The sequence below is a fragment of the Mytilus edulis genome, chromosome 2, assembly GCF_963676685.1.
Source record: "Mytilus edulis chromosome 2, xbMytEdul2.2, whole genome shotgun sequence".
NCBI classification, from domain to species: Eukaryota; Metazoa; Mollusca; class Bivalvia; order Mytilida; family Mytilidae; genus Mytilus; species Mytilus edulis.
This window is the reverse complement of record NC_092345.1, coordinates 81515169-81542739: the sequence shown is the minus strand read 5'-3', so window position 1 is coordinate 81542739 and position 27571 is coordinate 81515169. Positions and strand designations below refer to the sequence as shown.

The following is a 27571-nucleotide window of genomic DNA, read 5'->3' as shown; positions in this document are numbered from 1 at the left end:
AATAAGAACCAATCAAAGCCTTAAAGGCTGTAAAAGCAATTGCTGCCATGTTAATGTTTGGGGACTTTTATTTTTCATCCACATATATACAAGAATTAAACCTGACATGAGTGTTGTCTAGTTAAAAGTAAGAAGGTTTTAACTTTATATAAATAAAAGACTTTAGCAGAAAGTCATTTTTAATATGTTTTATATTTCACAAGGAGACAACACGTTTACCAGGCTAAAGTTGGGGTCAAATATACATGTGCTGAAACATATAACTCAAAAAGAAATCATCATGGATTATCCCCTGGTAGTGTTTGTAACTTCCTTGGCAATAATTTCCTTTATTGATTTAATTTTAACAATTTTCATTATTAATTTATATTTAACCATTAACACAAATTATTAAGTTAAAACATTTCAACTTTCCAGACGCAAATGTTAAACCAGATGCTCCGCAGGGCGTAGCTTTATACGACCGCAGAGGTTGAACCCTGAACGGTTGGGGCAAGTATGGACACAACATTCAAGCTGGATTCAGCTCTAAATTTGGATTGTGATTAAATAGTTGACACAGCATAGGTTTCTGACACAGAATGAATGTGTTCTAATGAACTTAAAATTTTTGTTTTCTCTTAGAGCAATTCACTATGCTGTTGAATATTAATCCTCTCAAAAAAATGTTTGAAGAAATTTTGTTATTTATGAAATTTCAAATGAGAAAAATTGAACCCAATTTTTTTAATCACATCCCCCTTTCCCTTATTCCAAAACTAATCTCAATTAAAATTTCTAATGGAGTTTGCAACAATAACTACTCATTTAAATACATCATAAAATATTAAGATGTAAAAAAAACTGCTTGTTATCACTGAATGGTAAAGATTATTTTAATTTATCAGTTGGTAGTAAAAAGTGAATATACATTGTATATTGTATATATAACAAAGATTTAAGTTGATTCTGGACAAAGAAAGATAACTCCAATTAAAAAAAAAATCTTGCTATTGCACAATATTTTGCAATTAGATATTTCTTGCTTACTATTCTGGACAAAGAAAGATAACTCTAATTAAAAAAAAATTTGCTATTTCACAATATTGTGCAATTAGATATTTCTTGCCATTGCGCAATACTGTGCAATTGAAAAGACTTGCTATTGCACAATACTTAATATAATAATTTTAGATCCTGATTTGGACCAACTTGAAAACTGGGCCCATAATAAAAAATCTAAGTACATTTTTGGATTCAGCATATCAAAGAACCCCAAGATTTCAATTTTTGTTAAAATCAGACTAAGTTTAATTTTGGACCCTTTGGACTTTAGTGTAGACCAATTTGAAAACAGGACCAAAAATGAAGAATCTACATACACAGTTAGATTTGGTATAACAAAGAACCCCATTTATTCAATTTTTGATGAAATCAAACAAAGTTTAATTTTGGACCCCGACTTGGACCAACTTGAAAACTGGGCCAATAATCAAGAATCTAAGTACATTTTTAGATTCAGCATATCAAAGAACCTAACTGATTCATTTTTTGTCAAAATCAAACTAAGTTTAATTTTGGACCCTTTGGACCTTAATGTAGACCAATTTGAAAACGGGACCAAAAGTTAAGAATCTACATACACAATCATGACAGTTAGATTCGGCATATCAAAGAACCCCAATTATTCAATTTTGATGAAATCAAACAAAGTTTAATTTTGGACCCTTTTGGCCCCTTATTCTGTTGGGACCAAAACTCCCAAAATCAATACCAACCTTCCTTTTATGGTCATAAACCTTGTGTTTAAATTTCATAGATTTCTATTTACTTATACTAACGTTATGGTGCGAAAACCAAGAAAAATGCTTATTTGGGTCCCTTTTTGGCCCCTAATTCCTAAACTGTTAGGACCTAAACTCCCAAAATCAATACCAACCTTCCTTTTATAGTCATTAACATTGTGTTTAAATTTCATTGATTTCTATTTACTTAAACTAAAGTTATTGTGCAAAAACCAAGAATAATGCTTATTTGGGCCCTTTTTTGACCCCTAATTCCTAAACAGTTGAAACCAAAACTCCCAAAATCAATCCCAACCGTTCTTTTGTGGTCATAAACCTTGTGTCAAAATTTCATAGATTTCTATTAACTTAAACTAAAGTTATAGTGCGAAAACCAAGAAAATGCTTATTTGGGCCCTTTTTGGCCCCTAATTCCTAAAATGTTGGGACAAAAACTCCCAAAATCAATACCAACCTTCCTTTTGTGGTCATAAACCTTGTGTTAAAATTTCATAGATTTCCATTCACTTTTACTAAAGTTAGAGTGCGAAAACTAAAAGTATTCGGACAACGACGACGCAGACGACGACGCCAACGTGATAGCAATATACGACGAAAAATTTTTCAAATTTTGCGGTCGTATAAAAACGGGAAAGAAATAAAATATCTTACAAGACATAAACATGTAAAGAATAAATGTATATTTCAGCTTAATAAAAATATTTTCATAATGTTACTTTGTCATCATTTTTAAAACTAAGTTCCAAACATTATTGCTCAGTTGATATGTGTCCTTCTGATGCGGTACGAGCACAGGCACTTGTTTCTATCCATAGGAAGGTCGATTATCCATATAAATAGTTTTATATGGATAGTCGACCTTCCTATGGATAGAAACAAGTGCATGTGGGTACGAGATAACTACAATTCTCATGCAATCCCGAAAAGGGGAGTCATCACAGACAAACATGACATTAAGTCGTTATCACTGAACTAGTATATATATTGGGTAAATGGACAGAAAGTCACGGGACAAAAAGTCACAGGACATAAAGTCACAAATTTGATAGGACAAAAAGTCACAGGACAAAAAGTCACAAATAATTTGGTGACAATTGTTTGAATATATAAGAGAAATATTTTGAAATATTTACTTTTTAATACATATATTCATATTAAAGTTTAGGAAATGTGTCATTATACTTGAAAAATCAAGATTTATTTAATTTTAATCAGGCAAAAGATACATTTCTTGGCACCATGAAGCCATTTAAGTGCCAAACCACTTTGACATTTTGTTTTTTTAACAATTATTTGATCATCTTTGATATTTTTTTGATAAATTTTGTTAACAAAGTTGGTTTATATACAATAGTTCAAGAAAAATACAAAAATATTTTTGTAGAAATAAGCGGTTTTTATTCAAAGAAAATAATCAGAAAAAATGAATTGTGACTTTTTGTCCTGTGACTTTTTGTCCGTGACTTTTTGTCTGTGACTTTTTGTCCTGTGACTTTCTGTCCTACATTCATATATTGTATAGTGGCCAGCTGAAGGACGCCTCCGGGTGCGGGAATTTTTCGCTGCATTGAAGACCTGTTGGTGACCTTAATTCTGCTGTTGTATGTTTTTCTATGGTCGGGTTGTTGTCTCTTTGACAAATTCCCCATTTCCATTCTCAATTTTATTATACGAACAAGAACAAACAGCTCTACGTTGCTTTGATATTTATCAATTTTCAGGAAACATTGCGAAAAATGATCTTCAATATTTCGAAAACATGTGAAATAAAATTGCTAACACGGTGGACCTTCGAGTGTCAACAAACGTAGTAGACTTGTTCACTGAAAAGACGAGGATAATGGTTTCATCTGACATTTGTTATGCACTCGAGGTTATGCAAACCCAGTTTTGATCATTATATTTAAAAAGACGTACTTTTTTTCAATCTATGTATTAATAAACTAGAAAATTCCAAATTGTAAATATCTCTTCATCTGGACCGACTTGGCATCTACTTCGTTTGGACGGGTCCATTTCATTAGTAAGGTGATCGATAAATATTACGGAGTTTTGACAGAAAAGGAAAACGAACTTATTGTTATGTGTTTTCAACAAGGGTTTCGTTCCGCTAAATTATTTGCGCAAATAAAGTTTGTCTATTTTTAGAATACAGGTAATAATTTGACACTACGCATTAACCTGTGTAGTGATTTTGATTTTACGATAAATGTATGAATGAACGATAATTTTATGAATGAACAAGAGCACCTGACCTCTTAAAGAAACACAAATTAAACATAAAAAACCGTATATATTAGGAGATAATTCAGTTAAATTTTCAATACTAAATCAACAACTGAAATGAATCCATATTTTGTTGAAACATCGTATGAACGGCGGAAAACGGAATCACATTTATAAAAATGTACTTTTTTTCACTCGGACTTCTATGTTATTTGATAGTCAAACGGTTGACCCTTTAAATACAAAAATACATCTACAAGAACATATTCTGAAACTTCTTAAATCCACTAACTTTTTTTAAAAGTTTCAAGCTATGTATTGCATTAGAAAACATACATAGGTGTTAAAGAATGACTGACCAGGAGCCTGTTAAACAAAATACTATGGCTTGATCTGGGCGGAGTCTCTGATCTGGGTCACAAAGATGGCCATACACGACGGCATAAAAGCAATTGCTTTAAAAACTGCAAAATTTCCATGTAATAACCAATTCAGGGGCAGTGACCAAACAATGGGTTGCCTGATTTGTCTGAAAATTTCAGCGCAGATAGATCTGAACCTGGTAAACAATTTTACCTCCATGCCAGATTTGGTCTAAATGCTTTTCTTTCAGAATTATATGCCAAAAACTGTATTTTACCTGTATGTTCTGTTTTTAGCCATGTAGGCCACAAAGGTTGACATGCATGGTCATCAAACTGTATATCCTAATGATGATTATGGCAAAGTTTGGTTAATTTTGGCCCAGAAGTTTCAGGGGAGAAGATTATTGTCAAATATGTCGTCATAAAATGTAACATATGAAGAAATATAAAATAATTTTGTTTTTTCAAAAAAATTATAATTTAACATGGGGAATGGTGGTATCAAAGATTACAAAATTTTGGAAAAAGGGCCATTACACCTTATGGGGTCACTTCACAATTTTGTTCATGTTGACTTATTTGTAGAGCTTACTTTGCTGAACATTTTCGCTTTTTACATTTTATCTCCATCTATTATAATATTGAAGATAATAACCAATGCAAAATTTCCTTAAAATTATTAATTCAGGGTTAGCAACCCAACAACGGGTTGGTTGTCTGATGCGTCTGAAAATTTCAGAGCAAATAGATTTTAACCTGATTAACATTTTCCCCCAATCAGATTTGCTTTAAATGCTTAACTTTTGAAATATACATTTAAGTCAAAAATGTATTTTACCCCCATGTTCTACTTATAGCCATGGCAGTCGTCTTTGTTGATGGGCAGGATCATCAGATAACTTTTTAAAGCTAGATGCCCTTAGGAAGATTTAAGCTTATTTGTTTGCCCCAGTAGTTTCAGAAGAGTGGTTTTTGGTAAAAGTTTAAGAAGAAGGACAAGACAACAGACACCAAGTGATAAGGAAAGCTCACTTGACCCTTTTGGTACATAATCAGGTTAAAGTGTAATTACCTATGTGTCTTTCACATATATATCCTAACTTGGTATTACAATTCACATTTCTTAATCTATTTCCATCTATTTTAACACAATGATTGGTTGTACTGGGAGATATTGCTTGACCTCGCCTGAAATTTAAAATAAAGAAATGAAGTGAACAGAGCAAAATTTGTGTAAAAATTATGTATTTGACTCCTAATATTCTTAATTATATTTTTCATGAAATAAACAAACTAAATAATATAAGATTTAGACATTAATTACAATTAACAATTAATCAGGGATGTCCATGGATGAAAATTCAACAATAGAGGAACTCTCACCTGGACAAAACCCCCATGTGTACATTGTATTGTATAGAATAGTGAATATACTGATATATCATTTATTACATTCATTTAATTATATAGTAACCAATATTTCAATAAATTTCAATTCTAATTACAATGTCAAGCCTACATGGCTCCTCTCCCTCAAGGACAATCACAATTCAGGTGTTGTGATAACCTGGTCAAGGTCAAAGTTTTTTCCTTTCAGATGGTTCCAAGAGTCATTTTCTCCCAATTTGGTTAATTATTTTATGTCTTTAAAAATGGGGACTGTTCTTCTGATAGTCACACACCACTTTAATTGTGGTTTTCAAATTCAGTTCAGAAGTCATGAATTGATTTGCAGCCAGAGCAAAAATAAATTGCATACCCATTTTTGAAAAATGACATTGTTAAATACAGATTTTTGGAGGGCAAGTAAACTGAAATGGTTATAATTAACTAAAATAGCTAAAGTGATTCATCATGATGAGTTCGTTTTTATAAAAAAAAGTCTCTACCTTGAACTCGTTTTAAAAGGGGGATGCTGATTGTGTAAGTCAAAAAAAGCATGTTCAACTTTTTAAAATTATTTCTTTGTAATTACATTTAAATTTTATTTTTTGATCCAAATTTTTTATCAGCAATTAGATAATGCTATAAATTTTGTTTGTTCATGTGTTTTCATGTCAGGTGTGTACTAGTGATAAGCAATCATTAGCAGGATGATGGTGGGGATCATTTGATGGAGGCAGCGGATAGTTTAACAATGGTAGTGCACCATCATAAAACAGGTCATGTAGATTCTTAATATCACACCTATCCTACAAAAGCAGAACATTTTAGATTTAAATAAAATGAAAAGGTTATACCTCTGAAACTATTAGAGAAATTCCACGGAGAAACTAAATGCCATGTTTGTGGAAAACAGATTTACAGAAATAAATAAATGCGATATCATCCCTGCCTTAAGAATGCAAATAATCCTAAGATTTTCAGGTAACAAAATAAGTTAAAAAGAGATATTTGAATATGTTAACCAGGTGCTCTGCAGGGCGCAGCTTTATAATACCGCAGGGGTCAAACCCTTAACAGTTGGGGCAATTATGGACACAACATTCAAGCTTGATACAGCTCTGAATTTGAATTGTGATCAAATTTTTGACATAATATGGGTTTCTGACACAAAACAAATGTCAAGATCTTACAAATCTATTGCACAATATTGTGCAATTAAAGATTTTTTCTTCAAACTTTTCAAAAATTTGTAATTTGAGAAATTTGGGGGAAAAAAATTAAAAAACTACTGCTCCCCTTTTTTTGCCCCTTATTCTATAACATTTTGAGCCATATAACCCCACAAAGTAAATACTAACCATCCCTTCATGGTATGGAAACTTGTGGTATAATTTCAGAGAGATTCATACACTTAAACAAAAGTTATTGTTTGAAAACTGCAAAAATGCTTATTTTGGGCCTTCTTTTTGGCCCCTAATTCCTAAACTATTGGGACCATAACCCCAAAAATCAATCCCAACCTTTCTTAAATTATATTGAACCTTCTGGTAAAAATTTAAAGAGATCTATTGACTAAAACTAAAGTTATTGTGAAACCAAATGTGTCTGGGGCGACGATGACGCAGATGACCATGACGCAGACGACATGATAGCATCATATGACGCCAAAAAAAATTGCAGTCATATAAAAAGATAGCAACCCAACGACACAAACAAATACAAGAGTAATGTACTTACGTTACAAGAGGACTGACAGGACTGCCATCAGCCCATGTATACGCTGATGTACTCTGATCTATATTGTTTAATCCAGTCCAAAATCTATAATTCGGCTTTTTGATTTGAGTTAAGATTTGTGTTGTTCTACTCATCATCCAATTCTGCAAATAAAGGTAATCAAAAAGAAATATTAAAAAATCTTAATAACATTTTTGTCTTCATGTTTGTGATTCTGTTGGGTCCTTGCAGATAATTTATTTATTTGTTTTTCCAGTTGGAAGTTCTAATTAACCCATAAATTAAATCACTCATATAGAATATTTTGTTTCACATGATAAAATGATAAAATAAAATGAAATCAGATCAGATCAGATCAGATCACTAATAAATAAATATGACAAACAGAAAAAAATGCAGTGTGCAGAAATGGAATGTTATGATCATTACTTTCCTAAACTTTTAAATTAGCAGTTCTCCAAAAAAAAGGTTTTGAGGCTTCATCAAATAATGGTAGACTATTTATAGCTGTAGTAACAATGCTTGTTTTTAGGCGAGAGCACCAGTGAATCCAATTTAAACTGACAATCATTAGATACTAAAACATATAAACTGTTATTACAGAGATATGTCTGGCTTTTATGTAATTTCAATAATGCAAATTTTGAAATTAAAATAGCAACACTTTAACGTGTAATTCTTACAAATATTGAAAGTCAATAAACCATGACTGAAGGTACATGGCTAAACAGTCTATTTGGAAATGAGATGTGCCAATGTTAATACAACTGCATGCCAAATACCATTGAAAAATATCATAAGTAGTTTCCCTTAAACAAACCTAAACACTCATACATGTAAACTAAGCAAAATTTAAAAGTTAATTTCAAAGTCAATTAACCATAACTGAGTGGGTTGGGTCAAATAATCTCCGTGATAATGAGATGTGCCAATGGTAACACAACTGTATACCAAATATCATTGACCTACCACTAGTGTTTCCACATAAACCACCTACATGTAATCACAAAACTAATACATGAAAACTAAGCAAAAGTTTCAAAGTCAAAAGACCATCACTGAGGGGATGGGGCCAAATAATCTCCATGGAAATGAGATATGCCAATGCTTATACAACTGCATACCAAATATCATTGACTTACCACTAGTGGTTCCTAATAAACTGACCTAATCACAAACTAATACATTGTTGACGCTGCTGCCACCAAAAACACTGGAAACAGCATACATTGTACCTATGTCTCGCTTTTTGACTCCGTCATGAGATACACAAATGACATATATTCCAAGCCATTGTATCTTTTGATTGAGCCATTTGGGAGTAGGTCAAAATGATTTAATACAAAATAATCAAGATCAAAGATAATTACAGAAAAGATAATCTTCAACAAAATAATCTACTTAAAATTATTGCCTATACAAGCCAACCCATTATATCCATATGAACTGCATTGTTTTCTCGGCAATAGAATATAAATGTTAATTTTTATTTACAGTTTACAGGCTTGACAGGGCATAATAATTTAGAAATATAATAGTCATTGACAAATCAGCCAAAGATTAAATTTCCTCAACTGTTATTCAAGATGATTTTTTCAACATTAATAAAATAAATCTTTTGTGGACTGATTTAAATATCTTACCCTTTCATTAGTATTTTCAAACTTGACAAGATGTGCAGTCTGAGATTTACACCAATTTTCAGCATCATTCCAAGACATAAGGTTAACATATCTGAATCTATAACATATACTCCCACGTTGTTGCCAATACAACGGACATTTCTGACCTGAAACTATAAAGGTGATACACTGAAAATCAATAGTAAATAAAACATATCATATCTCTTATAATTTCTCATATATATTTCAAAATGATGCTTTAAAATAATGATGACTGTAAAAAAGTATGATTGTATCATGCATGACACTTTTTTTTTCAAACAGATATTCTGCAATGAATATTACTTTTAAATAAAAAGAATACTGAAGCTGTTTTTAGATAAGAATGATCTTGATTTAGAAAACCCAGTGCTGTTAAATTTTCATAATTTAATGGGAATTCTATTATTTGATAATACTGTAAATGTATTGTACATTTGTAAAACCTTAAATATGATAAATTGCAGGAATTTTAATATACTTTGGTACCTATGCATATATTACGGCACCAATAATTTTTCTTTTCAGGACTAACACAAACTAATTTACATAGAGCTGGGAACAGTATGTCTAACCAAAAAATGAAACTGATAGGCTTTTCAGTATAAATTTCATTTGCATATTATCTTGAATGGTTTTTCAAGCCATGAAAATTAAAAATAATTTAAAGCCGTGAAATAAGAATAACTGGTTTCTGGTTACGTCCTAGGCAGGCATCTCAGAAAAAATTAAAATAGCCTTGCCAGACGTAGGAAGGCGTCCAAGAAAATATTAAAATAGTCTTGCCAGACGTAGGAAGTCGTCCTAGAAAAAATTTTAATATAAAATAGCCTACTAATAATTATTGGACTAGGTGAATCCCAACTAGTCCAAATATTAATGACGTCTAGACAGGCTTTTATATATTTTTTCTTTGATGCCTTACATCACAAGAAAGCGTCAAAGCAAAAATTTAAAATAACCTTCCAAGACATCATAAATATTTGGACTAAATTCCAACATGATAAATTGTAGAAATACAGGCATATTTTAGTCCAAATAATTATCATGATTATTGTCTGGCAAGGCTATTTTAAATTTTTTTCTGGGACGCCTTCGTCATAGGAAGACATCCCAGAAATAAAAATAGCCTTGCCAAAAGTCATAATTATTTGGACTAGGCATTTTTAGACCAAGATTACTGACGTCCAACGACTGTTTTGAGAGACAAGCTGGCAGTGTCTGATCTAGTCCAAATAATTATGATGTCTGGCCAGATGTCATAATTGAGGGTTTGGATGGGGTTAAATGATTAAAGAATAATGCCCTTAATAAATGAAGATTAGAGAATAACGGGCACAAAAAAAGAAGATTAGAGAAATGAATGGTCTAATTTTTTGAAGATTAGAGAAAAAAGGGGTTAATTTTTTGAAGATTAGAGAAAAAAGGGATGAAAATTAAATGTTTACAGAATAACAGACCCCCCATCCAGACCCTCATAATTATTTCATAATTTGGACTATGTCAGATCCAGAAATTTTCATAAGTTGTGGTCCACTTACTGCCAGAGAGGGGGCCCCCTCCAGTCATGCTTCAGTGATTCCCTATATAATCAACCAAATTTTCTCAGAAAAGGTGTGGGGGGGTAAGTCGGGCCCCCCTCTAAATCCGACTGGCTGGGGCCGTGGGGCTTGTCTAACAAAACAGCCGTTGGACTTTGCAAATCATTGCAGTCGCCGATAAGTAACACCGAATCCATGACAAATCGCCCCACTGGCAAATCGCCCCACTTTTTTACAAACTCACCCCACTCTTGTTTACTTACTCGCCCCACTTATGAAAAAGGGTAAAATCCCATTGCAAAAAGGTAAAACAACATACCTCACTTATGAAAAGGGTTAAAATCCCGCTAAAATAAGGTTTGCCAACTAGCCCCACTCAGGACAAATAGATAAACCACAATGAATTTATTAGTGTCAACTCGCCCCACTTATGAAAAAAGATGCAATCCCTTTGTATATCTACCTGCCCCACTTCAATACCTATGAAAACCTTGGTGAAGTGCTATATAACATCAAATTGCTGTTAATTGAAATCCTTCAATTGTATGATTATGATACAATTAACAGGTTTCTTTTCAATTGCTAAACAACTAAGCTCACAAGTATAAAGTTATTCTCCAATGAATGATACGATAATGTATTTGCAGTTATATTTTAAGAATGTTAAACATCATTCAACTTAAAAAATAATGGTTTAATAAATTTCGTTTTTTTTTTGGTATTCTGTGTAAATTAGTTTTCATTTAAGTGGGGCAGAGACATATCAGAGACATATATACACATATATGTCTCTGAGTGACATATATACACATATATGTCTCTGAGTGACATATATACACATATATGTCTCTTGAGTGGGGCTAGTTGGAAGACCTGAAAATTATATATTGAAGTAGATTTTACCTTTTTTCAATAAGTTGGGCGAGTTGACCGGGGAAAAATTAACGGGATTTAACCCTTTTCACAAGTGAGGCTATTTTCTAAAAAGTCGGGCGAGTTGGTAAACCCGTTTAGGGCGATTTTTTTAATAGTGGGGCGAGTTGGAGAAAAAGTGGGGAGATTTTGTGTGGGGCATTTTGCCAGTGGGGCGATTTGTCCTGCTTCCGTAACACCTAAGTTTGTATTGTCAAATACTTACAATAAATCGCCAATTTCTTGCTAATACTAATAGTGCAATGCAGTAACTCTGCATTTTCGTTAGAAACTTTGTTTATGTTCTATTATACTTTCCCGCGTTTTTTTTAGTTCCGAATGACTTTCCCTTTGTAGTTCCGAACGGATATCCGAATGTTACCGGGTGTGTTTGGATATTCATATGCGGTGTTCTCTTGTTACCAAATATTGGACTTACAATTTTGATTGCTTATTTAAATTATGATTACACTTCAGGAATTACAGATGACTAGAAAGTTCATAACCCCCTAAAATCAACAACAACAATAAAATAATACCAGATATAATTAAAACCCTGTACTAATATGACTTGCTTCTTTCGCTCTGTGAACAAACCCATGCTCTAAATCCAATAAAATTTGTTTGCACATGCGTATATTGATCTCTTCATTTTATCAAATTATCACGTACTTCATGTATTTCCTTAACTTTTAAACACTTTCAAACACTTAAATGGTGCACATGATGTTACTCAGTAATTCATTTATTATGACGGGACTTAATTATGACTGTAATGTGTTACATTCCGAAATTGACATATTTGACCTAGATACGACACCCGTTCATGCTGACTGTTCAAACTCCTCCATCTGACAAAGCACAGTGCCAGCCGTTTTCTTCTTTACAAACAAAAAAGGGAGGTTTATCATGTTCATGGAAGAGCCTACACAAACGCTTTTACACTTATACTTATCGGACATAGAAATTACCTTAAAGAACTATGATTGACATTTGTCCTATTCAGAATAGTCGAAATAATTGATGCAAGCTATACTTTATTGCCGTTTTAACATGCCTTGGGTAGGCATTATATTCGTGTTATTTTAGCCCTCACTATCGCTCGGGCAAAAATAATCACGAATATAGTGCCTACCCATGTTAAAACTACAATATAGTATAGCTTGCATCAATTATTTCTTAAGTAATTATACACATAAGAATTCGAAATTAAAAAGCCAGATATACTGTTCCCATGTAACAGCCAAGTAGATAATCATCCTACCAGATTTCGCAAAATCTTTTGATAAAGTGCCACACCATCGCCAACTACATAAACCTGTGTATTACGAAGTAAACCCTAAAACAAACAAAACAGGATGCAACGCGTTATCATAGAGGGTGATGTCTCTGTACAGGTACCATGCAGAACTCTCTGGTACACCCCAAGGCACAGTTCTTTGACCTTTGCTGTTCCTGGCCTACATAAACGACATGCCAGAAACAACAACATCATTAGAGAACACACTACTTGCAGATGACAACCTTCTCTATAGAACCATAACAACGGTAACCAAGCAGAAAGTAACCTACTGCAGACAGATATAGCATCATTAGAGGACTGGGAAAATAAATGGCATATGAGCTTCAATGCGAAAAAATGCACTGTAATCCGAATGCAATTCAAGATCATGTGATATAAACTAATAACAATCTACATGAACACACATTAGACACCATTGAAGCCAGCAAATACCTAGGAGTAACAATCAGCGATAACCTAACACAAGCACTTGTCTCAGAAAAAAAAATCCTATATACCTTGATATAACATTTTTTTCTGAGACAAGTGCCCATGTAACCTAATCTGAGACAGACATATTGACAATAAAGAGGGCAAAGGTAACAAAACACTAGGTTTCATACGAAGGAACATAAAAGACTACACTAAAACGGGTTAAGCAGCAGTACATTCAACAATAGTATGACTATTTCACCAAGGATAGTTGGTTGTTGGACCTTGTGACACACGGTGGGACAAGATTACGTAATAAGGTTCTCAGGTGCATATTACATCTGTGATTTTCTTCATTTTCTTCTTCCTTAAAGAGATTAACATCCAACTGCAGAGTTCTTGTGGCCTATAATTGCAGGTTTTTGAATTTATGTGAAAAACATATTCAAAAATTGTCCTTCACTTCCGAGGCATATTGAAAAATTGGTCGAATAAAAATCTAGAAGGTTCAGATTTTCTAAATTAATTCGAGAAAATCGGTATTTAATTTCACGAAAAATTGTTTAATTTCACTAGTAATTATTCTTTCAACATGTTTGTTCCGTTTTGCGTCATTACGGATGGTATCTCCCCGGTGCTTAACACTGCTTAAGTTATGTATTGATGTGGATATTTTTTATAATCTGGTTTTCATTGTTACAAGAATTGTTGAATGTTGTATCATCAGCAATGAGCCGATATAGTGATGTAAACCTATCAGCAATATCATTAATATATAAAACAAAATGAAGAGGGCTTAGAACAGATCCCTCGTGAACACTACCTCAAACATTACAATATTTATTACGTACCCCAACGGAGATCAACAATCAAAGGCAATACCAACAGGCCTACATAACGAAAACTACAGAGCTGAAGAAGAAGCTCTTATTCATGCTGCAAAACCCATAAAAAACAAAGTCGATAACGCAACTCAAGTAGTATTCCTGATTGATTCCCTCTCTGCATGTGCTACACGCTTTGACAAACGCCAGACAAGCTAACCCAGCTCGAACAAGCTTTATACACCATCAAAAATCTAAAACATTCCTTCAACATTGAGGTGATGAACAAGCCGATAAGTTAGCAAAGCACGGCACTGAACAACAACGGGAGGAAAGTCCAGTCTGCTACACCGATTTAGTTTGAAACATATTTTATTTGCTCAAAGCAAAAAGGATCAGACACAATAAAACATATATATATATATAAAGTCTTCTCCACAATACAATATATATATATATATAACAATACAAATTGAATGTGAGACCGAATTATATAATATAAACAACATAATTTTTATTTAACTTAACTGAAAAGGGGACCGGGGATGAAGAAATATAACGACGTAGATTAGGAGGATGACGAAAATGATGATGATGTGCGTTTTAACTATGTTGATACTATACTAAGAGGAATGATTTTGATCTCTTTATAAAACAAAACACTTGTTTACCAATTTGCACATTTTGATCATAGGAAATCATCTCTTTTTCAAAAACCAATAGTTTTAATTGGAGCCTTCGGGAAGCCAGCTGAGACTATTAAGCAGAATAACCTTTTCATTTATATAAAAAGAACAATTAAAGAATAATGGTGCATGTCCTCAATATCCAAACCGTATTTACATGTTGGATCTACTACAGAGAGATGAAGACTTTTATCAAATCTCTGTTCAACACCACAGACAGTGACCACTGCTTATAAGATCTGAACAAACTACCAAAATCAGACTAAGGGCAGGACACAACAGACTCAATTAACATCTAAAAAAGCATGAAAGTTGTTCCATGTCCAATTTGTCCTTTTGGAGAATTCGAGCAAGATACTACACACATTTTACAGTCATTCAAAATACACCAGGCACTGATAGACTAGATATGGCACTCAGAAACACCACTCAAAGAGGAGGTATATGGACAGTGGATACCCTACAGAAGACAACCAGATTTGTTGTGGAGACTGGTAATCAAGTGTAAAAGCGAACGATAGAAAGAAGAGATTACAACAGGAATAAGACGGATTATGCTGCACTACTTAGATAGGAATATGTGGCATGCCAATGATACAACTCTCCATCCAAGTCACAATTTATAAAAGTAAACCATTATAGGTCAAGGTACGATCTTCAACACGGAGCCGTGACTCAAATCGAACAGTAAGCTATAAAGGGCCCCAAAAAATGCTAGTGTAAAACCTTTCAAACGGGAAAACCAACGGTCTAATCTATATTAAAAAGGAGAAACGAGAAACACTTATGAACCAAATAAACAAACGACAACTACTGAACATCAGATTTCCTTACTGCAGATAATCTTCCTGGCAATGTAATAAGCTTCTGTCAATACAATAAGCGTTTAGTTTCCATATAAGACCTCTGTGGTAAACTTTGTCAAAATCTTTTAAAAAGTCACAGAATACAAAACAACTTTTTCTTTGAAAATTATTAGTAATGCATGACTTATAAATATGTTATTATTATTTTGAGGACTCTCAGGAAGATTAGTTTTAACTAATGGGATCATCCTCTTGAAATAAAGATTATTTATTTATTTATGAAAGAGGAAGATATTTGATCATTTAACATCATTGTTATTGGTGATACGTAACTAAGCTCATGCATGTTTGATACATTGAACGATTATGTATCAAATATACATGTTTATTTAAGGTGGATGGGGATCTTAATTACAATCCATAAAATGTTTTAGGAATTTGTCAAAATTAGTTTTTATCGGCATGTTTTTTCCAAACATATATGTATACTAGTATATATATTTTTCCGTCTGCTTGCATATAAAGAGTTCATTTTGTTATTTTCCCAAACCTTTATTCATTTGTACATTTATTTTATCTGAATAAAGACGGATTCATACTAAAATTAAGATTACTAGTCGTAGATTTTTGTACTTTTCGTAGTTTGAGGTCGAAACGGCCAACACTTGCGTTGAACCTTAGTTACTCATATTTTTTTTTCTATTTGTGGGGGTATATAGTATTTGTCCCACGGGTAAATATCAAATGACCAATTAATTTAACGTTGAAAATCAAATGAGTATTGGGAGGTAGAAGATATAGAGCTATTAGAACCTGAGTTTCCTACTGAATTAAGAAAAATCATACCTGAGATTATACATATCAAACAAAAAGTAACCAAAATCCGTAATGAATTAAAAGGCACCATCATTTTACATTCTACATGGAGAGAATACAGAAAATTTTAGATATGCGGTTGAGTAAAGGGAGTTTCAAGAGGAGGTAATGGGGAGTTGCTTTTGATAAATGTATTTCATTCACGCTTAGAATATGAATGATTTTTCACTTTAAAAAGTTACTTGTTTCACCTTTTGTAAATATTAGCACAATCAAGATATTTTTTTGCAACATCAGTTAAATAGTTTTACATAATTATGTGTTTCTTTTTCCCATAGGAACCTCATTGAAGATGTGAATGGCAAATAATAGTAAAGATACAAAGTTTAAAGTATTAGATATATAAATGTTAGGTACAGACATATCTATGTCCAGATTGTACCCGTACACCAGATAATTTTTTATCAATATTGTTGATATATTGACTTATACAGCGATGCCTCATATGTAAGGTACTTCAGGTACTTAACTCAAATGATTATAATTCATATATATAACAAATCAAATTCGTTGATCTATTAATGCAATGTAGATTTAATGTGGACATTTATAATAACAGGATTTAATGCATGATATGCATCAATCTAATGATTAAAATATTGAGCTCGATTTCGTTACACTACTCTTATGTAGTGTATAGCGAAATCAGTGTTCTATATTTTAATTGATTTGATATGCATTACCTTGACTAATTAAAGGGATTGAAAGTATTGCAGTACAAGAAATGCATATAAGGAAATGCAACATCACGCACCAATTCTAGCCCGACACTACTGAAATCCTACTGGGAGGTAAAAGTAACTAAATGGGGCCGACTAAATGACATCTACTAATTATTAAGTCTTTTTATACATAAAAACACTGAGCATGTGACTTTGACTGGCAAAGTTTTCAACACTTTTGATGTGCACAACGTTGAGCATGCCTGAAAAACTTTCTACTCAATGCACTGGTCATGAGCATACTGATGCAAAAATTATTAAATTTAAAAATGTATTCTCATCTGAAAATGTTGTAGAACTAGAAAAATTGTGTAGATTTATACGATATATATCATTGAAAGTCTGTCCTCCTAAATTAGAGGAACTGTAATATTATTATAATGTTATTTATTTTCACACATGCGAAACAAAGATATGTATTATATATGAACTGTTATTATCTCTGTAGCTATGTACTAATTTATGAGAACAAAATCATTCATTCCGATTGTCGATTTGAAAATTTATTACTTATGGCATATTTTTGTTAATTGTGAACAAAATAGTACAACATGTTACACACAGTAACGCAAGTAAGACCCGTGCAGGCTACCGCGGATCTGGAGACCATCGAGGCCGGCAAACTATACCCTCGGTAAAAAAAATACGCGGGTGAGATTTTTTCATCAAGGAGCCGCACGTAAGATCCGTGACAATTGATCAGTATGCTGGAGTTTCTTATTGACAACATATTTGTTGAATTTGGAGGTAGACTTTTTCAGCAAATTGTCGGCATTCCTATGGGAACGAACTGTGTGTCTTTCCTTGCCGACCTTTTCTTATTTTCATAAGAGTTGGAGTTCCTTCTCAAATACAAGAAGATCGAAGAAGCTAGATTATTTAATTTTACATTCAGATATATTGATGGTGCTCTTTCCATCAACAATCAAAACTTTTCTAATTCCGGGGTTCTATTCAGAACTAGACAGCAAAGAAACAACAGACACAGTTTCCCCTGCCTGCTATTGAGACGCATTTTACCTCGTATTTGACATATTAGTATGTGGTCATTTCAGTACCAGAATGTATGACAAACGATTTCAATTTTGAAATTATCAATTTCTCCACCTTAGTACCAATATACCAGCTAAACCTACATATGGGAAATGTATATTTGCCATTTTGTTTTTCTTTGTTAACAAACTTGTTTGTTTTTATAGTGACTTAAAAGATTCAAGATAACATAACGGTAACTAATGTACCCTATTTCTGACATTTTTAACTACTAGTATTATGTCTGGTTATTTTGTTCACACGTTGTTTTCAATACAATGGAATTTTATGTGACTGTAATACATGCTAGAGGTTAAGCTAGCTATACCAGGGGCGTGTTTTATTGGTCTCTTCTGTACATCTCCAGAATGTCTTCTAGTGAAGAGTTCAAAAAAATGAATCTGGACCTCTTCTGGAGATATTCAACGGAAGATCCTTAAAATAAAAAAATTAAATTGCCGTCGAATACAGCAGGTTCTTGTTATGTGGGATGAATTAAATTAAGTTTACGATTTTTTTTAGAAAATTAAGATACGTCCAGTAGACATGACTGTAAAATTGTGCTCTGTTCGTTACAATTTTCTTTATGCTTTTCTTCAATCCAATGTTGCTAAACAAATCAGGCTTTACACTCCACTATTTGATTTTTAAGAATAATCTTATCCTGCACAAGAATTCGTTAATATTTGTCTGGAATATGACTCGGATCAATTTACAAAAAGGACATCTTAGTCTATCTATTTTTTTTTTTTAAAGTAACCGAACTGGATTATTTTTGTATAAAGCAAAGCTTTCAGAAAGTTCTCAAAATCATTTTTTTCTGGTGGTCCTTGAAGAAAATCTTCTCAGGTCCTAACTATTATTTCTAATGCAAAATTTCGATGGTCAAAACCTTCGGACTACCACTTTTCAAATGCTTTCATTGTATATCGATCCATATGTTAGTATGCAACGTAAACCAGACGTTTCCTATACTTTTCTTTTTAATAAATTTTATCAGTTGGTTGTGTACTGATTGATACTTCAGTCTGGGAGAACAAGATTTATTTCAGAACTAGTTGCAACTAGCTTTGAACAAACTTCCAGTAATTGCAAATACTCTTTGTTTGATGTTTTGAGTCTATGGTCTTAATGTTAGTTGGCCGGTTTCTTTTGAGTATCTCGTACCGATCTTTTCAGTTAATCAAATTTCAACTGATTTGCACAGGTTGTTCTTATATTGTACTGCTACACTACTGTTTCAGCTTCGAGGAGGATCGAGCGCTCACAAACTAGTTGTTGTACTGTTAAATCACTGTCCCTGGTTAGGAAATGGTTGGGATCCCGCTACTATGTTTAATCCCGCCACATTCTGTATGTATGTGCCTGTCCCAATTCAGTAGCCTGTAAGTCAGTGACTTACAGGCTACTGACTTGGGACAGGAACTCGGTGGTTGCCGTTAGTTGCTGTGTTACTTCTTTGTTTTTCGTTCACTTTATTTTATACATTAATTAGGCCGTTAGTTTTCTCCTTTGAATTGTTTTACATTTGTGATTTCGGGGCCTTTTATAGCTCACTATGTGGTATTGGCTTTGCTTATTGTTAAAAGCCATATGGTCAGGTGACTTATGGCTGTTAATTTTTGTATCATTTGGTCTCTTGTGAAGAGTTGTCTCATTGGCAATCATACCACATCTTCGTTTTTATATAATCAACTTCTGCCATATTCTTTATGAACCTGTCCCAAGTCAGGAGCATGTAGTTTACTGTTTGTCGTTGGTTCATGTCTCAACTCATATTTGGTATTTTTCAAATTGTTTTGTTTTGTATAATTAGTCCGTATTAGTTTTATCGTTTGAATTGTTTCACACTTTCATGGCGTTTTATAAACGCCTTTACAGTGTCGGTTTTTTTTTTTTATTATTGTTGAAGGCCTTACGGTTTCCTATTATTGCTTTCATCCACTACTTCATATTATGATAGTTGCGTCATCAGCAGTCATATCACATCTCTTCGTTTTTATATTATATACCCGACTTTTTCTCTCGTGTTTCCTGAGCATGCATGAAACATTTGTCACTGGGCGTTAAAAATTAGCATCAATTTTGTGTTAGATAAGAAAAAACCATATGATATTTATTTATTTATTGGGATGGGGGACAGGAGATTTTCGTTTATGAATATGGTTGCCTGGTAAGAGCAAAACAAAAATAGGCATGATTAGCGACAAATTAAAATGAATAATGATGTCCTCTTTCCTTCTTCATTCCTCATCTATTGATTTAAACTGACTACTAGCCCAATCATGAGTATTGAAATAAGTGTTAATCACAAATGAAAATATAATTAAAAAAAATGTAAAAAATTAAAAGTTCAATAAAATTGTAAAGTTTAATAAATAAAAGAAAAATTGAAATGAACTAGCAACCTCAATCAGGCATGCGCCGGAAAGTAATCTTCAAAATGTTGATGGTTTTCTGTACCTAAAGAAGAATCAAAATTCCGTCTCTAGAATTTCAAAGAGTTGTCCCTTAACTGTTACTGTCCGTGTAGTTCTTATATTCATCCAGCTTATCGTCCTACATATATGTCCTACTAAAGCTGGCATACCATAAAAACGTTTATAAAAAGCTCATATTCTATTCTAACATGACGTCCTTCAAACGCTTTGAGTACACACCCGTGGTAAAATATGAATATATTGCCAGTGCTGTTCCGATTGTACTCCCACGTCATATGCTTTTTTATGAATGAGATACCCGACGTCATAGAACAATGACGTTAGAATAAGCATTTTACGGGAAAATACACGCTTGTGAATCCGAAAATCATCACAAGGAAACATACACAAATGATGCTAAAATGTGGCAAAAGCCCTTTATTGTACATCATATAAGACATATAAATAAATTATCATTCAAATTCATCCAAAACTGTCTAAATACATTATTTTAAATAGTTTAAGCATGTCACTAATGCAGTTTGCTCCGTTCTTTTACGCTAGTTTATTAGTGCGTATATTTATGGGAACGGCAAATATTTGCCTACACCTAGAGCGCTTCGATCCAAAAGAATTGCCGTATGTGTCCTATCAGAAACGAAATAATTCATGGGGGCTTGAATATATCTAGATTTTACCACGGGTTGTCCCTTTATGCCGATATTTTACCCCTCGCTATCGCTCAGGGGTAAAATATTTGTCATAAAGGGCCAACCCGTGGTAAAATCACGATATATTCAAGCCCCCATGAATTATTTCTTAAGTATATCTTCATTAATTAATTTATGAATGTCATTTAGACTAAACGACGCCATGTTTGTTTTGTGCCTCTGCTGTCTAAACCACCTATTTAAAAAGAAGAGGTGGAAGAGAGCCAGAAGATCTTCCCAATGCAAAAAAATAGAAATGGACCTCTTCTGGCTCACTACCGAAGAACACAAAAAACGCGCCCCAGGTTTCCACTACTTTATATACATAAGGAAATACCTGTACCAGCATTTGTTTTCCATTCGTTTGATGTGTTGAAGCTTTTGATTTTGCCATTTGATAGGGGACTTTCCGATTCGAACTTTACTTTGAGTTCGGTATTTATGTTATTTAACTTTCCACTAGATTACTAGCATTATATGACTCTTACATACTAAAATTGAGAAAGGAAATGGGGAATGTGTCAAAGCAACAACTCCTCGACCATAGAGCAGACAACAGCCGAAGGCCACCAAAGGGTCTTCAATGTAGCGAGAAACTCCCGCACCCGGTGGCGTCCTTCAGCTGGCCCCTTGAAAATATGTATACTAGTTCAGTGATAGTGGACGTCATACTAAACTCAGAATTATACACACGAAACTAAAATTAAACTAGAGGCTCTAAAGAGCCTGTGTCGCTCACCTTGGTCTATGTGAATATTAAACAATGTTTAAAATTGTGTTTTGGTGATGGTGATGTGTATGTACATCTTACTTTACTGAACATTCTTGCGGCTAACAATTATTTCTATCTATATTGAACTTGGCCCAGAAGTTTCAGTGGAAAATGTTAGTAAAAATTTAGAAGTTTTATGAAAATTGTTAAAAATTGACTATAAAGGGCAATAACTCCTAAAGGGGTCAACTGACCATTTCGGTCATGTTGACTTATTTGTAAATCTTACTATGCTGAACATTATTGCAGTTTACAGTTTATCTCTATCTATAATAATATTCAAGGTAATAACCAAAAACAGCAAAATTTCCTTAAAATTACCAATTCAGGGGCAGCAACCCAACAACGGGTTGTCCGATTCATCTGACAATTTCAGGGCAGATAGATCTTGACCTGATAAACAATTTTACTACATGTCAGATTTGCTCTAAATGCTTTGGTTTTTGAGTTATAAGCCAAAAACTGCATTTAACCCCTATGTTCTATTTTTAGCCATGGCGGCCATCTTGGTTGGTTGGCCGGGTCACGCCACACAGTTTTTTAACTAGATACCCCAAAGATGACTGTGGCCAAGTTTGGATTAATTTGGCCCAGTAGTTTCAGAGGAGAAGATTTTTGTAAAAGATTACTAAGATTTACGAAAAATGGTTAAAAATTGACTATAAAGGGCAATAACTCATAAAGGGGTCAACTGACCATTTCGGTCATGTTGACTTATATGTAAATCTTACTTTGCTGAACATTATTGCAGTTTACAGTTTATCTCTATCTTTAATAGTATTCAAGATAATAACCAAAAACAGCAAAATTTCCTTAAAATTACCAATTCAGGGGCAGCAACCCAACAAGGGGTTGTTCGATTCATCTGAAAATTTCAGGGCAGATAGATCTTGACCTGATAAACAATTGTACCCCCATGTCAGATTTGCTCTAAATGCTTTGGTTTTTGAGTTATAAGCCAAAAACTGCATTTTACCCCTATGGTCTATTTTTAGCCATGGCGGCCATCTTGGTTGGTTGGCCGGGTCAAGCCACACATTTTTTAAACTAGATACCCCAATGATGATTGTGGCCAAGTTTGGATTAATTTGGCCCAGTAGTTTCAGAGGAGAAGATTTTTGTAAAAGTTAACGACGACGGACGCAGGACGACGACGGACGCAGGACGACGGACGACGGACGCAAAGTGATGGGAAAAGCTCACTTGGCCCTTCGGGCCAGGTGAGCTAAAAATCATACAAGACTAACAAAGGCCAGAGGCTCGGTGACTTGTAAACAAAACAAAAAACTATGGCGATTAGTTGCGTTGTTGGTTTTATATGTAAAAAGATATGTTAGGATTGGCAATGAGACAACTCTCCACAATAGACCAATTGACACAGAAATTAACAACTATATAAAAAAGAAGATGTGGTATGATTGCCAATGAGACAACTATCCACAATAGACCAAAATGACGCAGACATTAACAACTATAGGTCACCGTACGGCCTTCGACAATGAGTAAAGCCCATACCGCATAGTCAGCCCCCGATAAGACAATGTAAAACAATTCAAACGAGAAAACTAACGGCCTTATTTATGTAAAAAAAATGAACGAAAAACAAATATGTAACACATAAACAAACGACAACTACTGAATATACAGGCTCCTGACTTGGGACAGGCACATACATAAATAATGTGGCGGGCTTAAACATGTTAGCGGGATCCCAACCCTCCCCCTAACCTGGGACAGTGGTATAACAGTACAACATAAGAACGAACTATAAAAATCAGTTGAAAAAGGCTTAACTCATCAGATGGACAAAAATATAAGTGGACGTGGCTGGGTACTTATACATCCCGACACAAAAAGACACAATGAACAGATCTGAGAGTACTCGCAGTTATCTGACAGCTAGTTCAAAGCCACTAACAACTAATAAAAAAATCATGCATCTAAGACTAAACTATCAATCCGTACACATCCAACATCCAATGGATTTAGTGTAAAGACATCATAAACAGCCAGAGAAAAACATGACCTTGTGCAATGCCAAGTTACAGGTATCGACAGATTGTAGATCCATGAATATGTATATATATAACATACTAGTAAAATTTAGTAAGCTTTTAAGCTACTGATAACAAAATCAATATTTATTCCAATAAAAACAATATTCAATGATCTTATTACGGTGTTGAATAGGTAACCTTTTAGAATAAGTTTTTTTTAAAGGAGCGACAAGTTTACATGGATCATTTCTAAATTTCCGGGCACGGTTAACAACATTTCCGTAAAAATGAGGATGTGCTATCCCGTTTGAAATAAGTTTTCTACAGGTACATCCAAACTTCAAAACCAAATCTTTATATCTATGGAAAAATTTAGTAAAGGTTTTCAGTAATTTATGGTAACGATATCCCTGGTTTAATAATTTACCAGTAATACATAGGTTGCGTTCGTTAAAATCTAAAATGTCACAACAGACACGGGCATAGCGAACAAGTTGTGAAATATAAACACCGTAAGATGGTACATCACCATCTAAAAATGGAAAATTAACAATAGGGAACGAAAAATCGTCTCTTTTGTCGTAAATTTTAGTGTGGAGTTTCCCATTTAAAACCGAAATATCTAAATCCAGGAAAGGACAGTTATTACCGAATAAATTTGATTTATTTAAAGTAAGTTCCTTGGGGTAAATTTCAGCAGTATATTGAGAAAATTCTTGATTATTTAACGAAAAAATATCATCAAGATAACGGTAAGTGTTGTTGAATTTATCAATTAAATGCAATTTCGACGGGTCTTTACTGAGTTTAGTCATAAACTGTGATTCGTAACAGTACAAAAACAAGTCTGCTATTAAAGGAGCACAATTAGTGCCCATGGGGATACCTACAACCTGTCGATAAACTTTGTCGCCGAAACGTACATAAATATTATCAAGGAGAAAATTAACAGCTTCAATCATCTCATCACACCTCCAGTAAGTATATCTAGCATATTTATCTTTCTCATTAGAGAAGAAGGCTTCAAATGAGTTGCAGCAAATATATCTACATTCAGCTTTACCAAACGACCATTTAATTAAATAGGAAAACTTTTGTTTAATAAGATAGTGTGGAAGTGTAGTATAAAGAGTAGAAAAATCAAAACTATTAACAGAATCAAAAGGACCATCAAAAGCCCGTAATTTATCTAAAACATCCAAAGATTTGTTTACACTCCAAAAATGGTTTATACCACTATGTTCATATATTTTAGACTTTTTAAGAAGTAAATTAAATTTGGAATTGGCAGACTTATTCAATCTCTTTTTATCCAATATGTTATCTAGGACGATAATTATCTTACTTAGTCTACTCTAATCCAGATTTATTTGTCTTTATTGATAACCTATACCCCAATTCATAGTTATTACAAAACAAAGGATAAAATGTAGGTCTCCATTTGTAAATATTTGATATGTATGAACTCGGTGTTCATAGCTGTTCTTATCAGACGTCCAGGAATGATGATTGTTGCATCGATAACATTTTTCGTCATATGTTCCTTAATTAACAAGAATTTTTGGCAAGAATTTTTCAGAGTCCTGTTAAATTGACCATTCAGTATATATGCTCATAAGTATTCAGGGATTTGAAATATTACAAAAAAATTATATACTTAGTATTAAAAATACTATTGGTTGCTGTTTGTTAAACTCCTGTGGAAAATATCTCATGCACATTCAGGACGAGTTCAGTTGACAATCAAACTATTAGATGATCTCTGTTAGGTCGGTATCCTGGAGATAAGGCATAGAACATTGGACTGCCACTTGTAAATAAGGTTATGCTTGAAAGGAAGGTCTAAAAAAATATTGATTTATAGTAGACGGCAACCTACGGACGCTGTAAAGAGTTATATCTTGAAAGGACTAGTGTGAGCAATGATAATCAGTCGTCACTTTGCATCCGTTATCCGCGTCGTCACAAGCATGAATTCTTAGTGTTCACGTCGGATTTCCCAACAACTAAGCAACCAACCAACCTGGTCGTCATAACTTATAAAAGATCACAAGGTTTCACAAACCAAATATATAGTTAATTTACATGAGGCCAATCAAATATTATGTATATATAATTATTAGAAATACTAGTATAACACGTTAACAGGAGTTTTTTTCTTCTTCTCCCTGATTTCATGTCTTGGCACTTTTCAGAATTTTCGTTCTCATTAATCTGATATATATTCATCTACTACATCATATGTCATAGCACTGGGCCAAAAGTTTAAATGTTAACATTAAGAATGTAAGAAAGCCTATTCAACATATATCCACGACATTATAAGCCCAGAGCAGAAATCCAACCCAAAGAAGTTCTGGAGCTTCATAAAGAATAAAAGATGCGAAAATGGAGGAGTAGCACCACTTAGAAACACAGATGGGCTCACATACTCAGACAACAAGATGAAAGCAAACATACTTAACAACCAGTTTTCCTCAGTATTCAACAGCAATGAAGACAAATCTACCATAAAGAAAATGAAAACAAAGCCGTACCCAGAGATGAAAAACATCACTATCTCGGAAAACGGAATACACAAATTACTTTCAAACCTCAACATACACAAAGCATCTGGGCCAGATGAAATTTCTACAAGATTATTGAAATCAATAGCGCCTGATATATCATCAATACTTACCACCTTTTTCCAAGCCTCTGTTGATCAAGGCACATTACCATCTGACTGGAAAAATGCAAACGTTGTCCCAATATTCAAGAAAGGGGATCGTAGCCAGGCATCAAACTACCGACCTGTATCATTAACTGCAATTCTATGCAAATTATTGGAGCATATCATCTGTACCAATATCATAAAACACCTTGAATGTCACTCCATCTTGACCGATGCTCAACACGGCTTTAGAAAAGAACGGTCTTGTGAATCTCAACTAATTCTCACAATTCAAGACCTAGCAAAGAACATCGACATTAAAGAGCAAATAGATCTCATCCTCTTAGACTTTTCAAAGGCCTTTGACAAAGTCCCACATGAGCGACTACTGTACAAGATCGACCACTATGGCATAAGAGGGACAACAATAGACTGGTTGAGAAACTTTCTGGACGACAGACAGCAATGTGTACTCCTGGAAGGAGAATCTTCAGAAACCTCACCAGTGCAGTCTGGAGTTCCACAAGGTAGTGTGCTTGGCCCTCTGATGTTTCTCATTTTCATAAATGACCTTCCAGAGTATGTGTCAGCATCAAGCGTTAGACTTTTCGCAGACGACTGTGTCCTCTACCGCCAAATAAGAAACCAAGAAGATGCGAACACCCTTCAGAACGACCTAAATGGACTACAACAATGGGAGGCAGACTGGCAGATGGAATTCCACCCCCAAAAATGCCAACTCCTAAG

General features: G+C 33.7%; 1 protein-coding gene across 2 annotated transcripts in view; it reads right to left on the bottom strand.

The window, feature by feature from the left end:
• The window catches only part of LOC139513127 (macrophage mannose receptor 1-like), an 81920-nt gene extending 65337 nt beyond the window's left edge, over positions 1 to 16583 (bottom strand). For both annotated transcript variants that reach the window (XM_071301353.1, XM_071301354.1), the window contains exons 1-4: positions 16489 to 16583; positions 9142 to 9293; positions 7499 to 7641; positions 5448 to 5563 (exon numbers count right to left, since the gene is read on the bottom strand). In XM_071301353.1, the coding sequence (XP_071157454.1) occupies positions 5448 to 5563; positions 7499 to 7641; positions 9142 to 9293; positions 16489 to 16552 (475 nt within the window). In that variant the 5' untranslated portion in view covers positions 16553 to 16583. The remainder of the gene's footprint in view (positions 1 to 5447; positions 5564 to 7498; positions 7642 to 9141; positions 9294 to 16488) is intronic.
• Positions 16584 to 27571: the final 10988 nt, after the last annotated feature.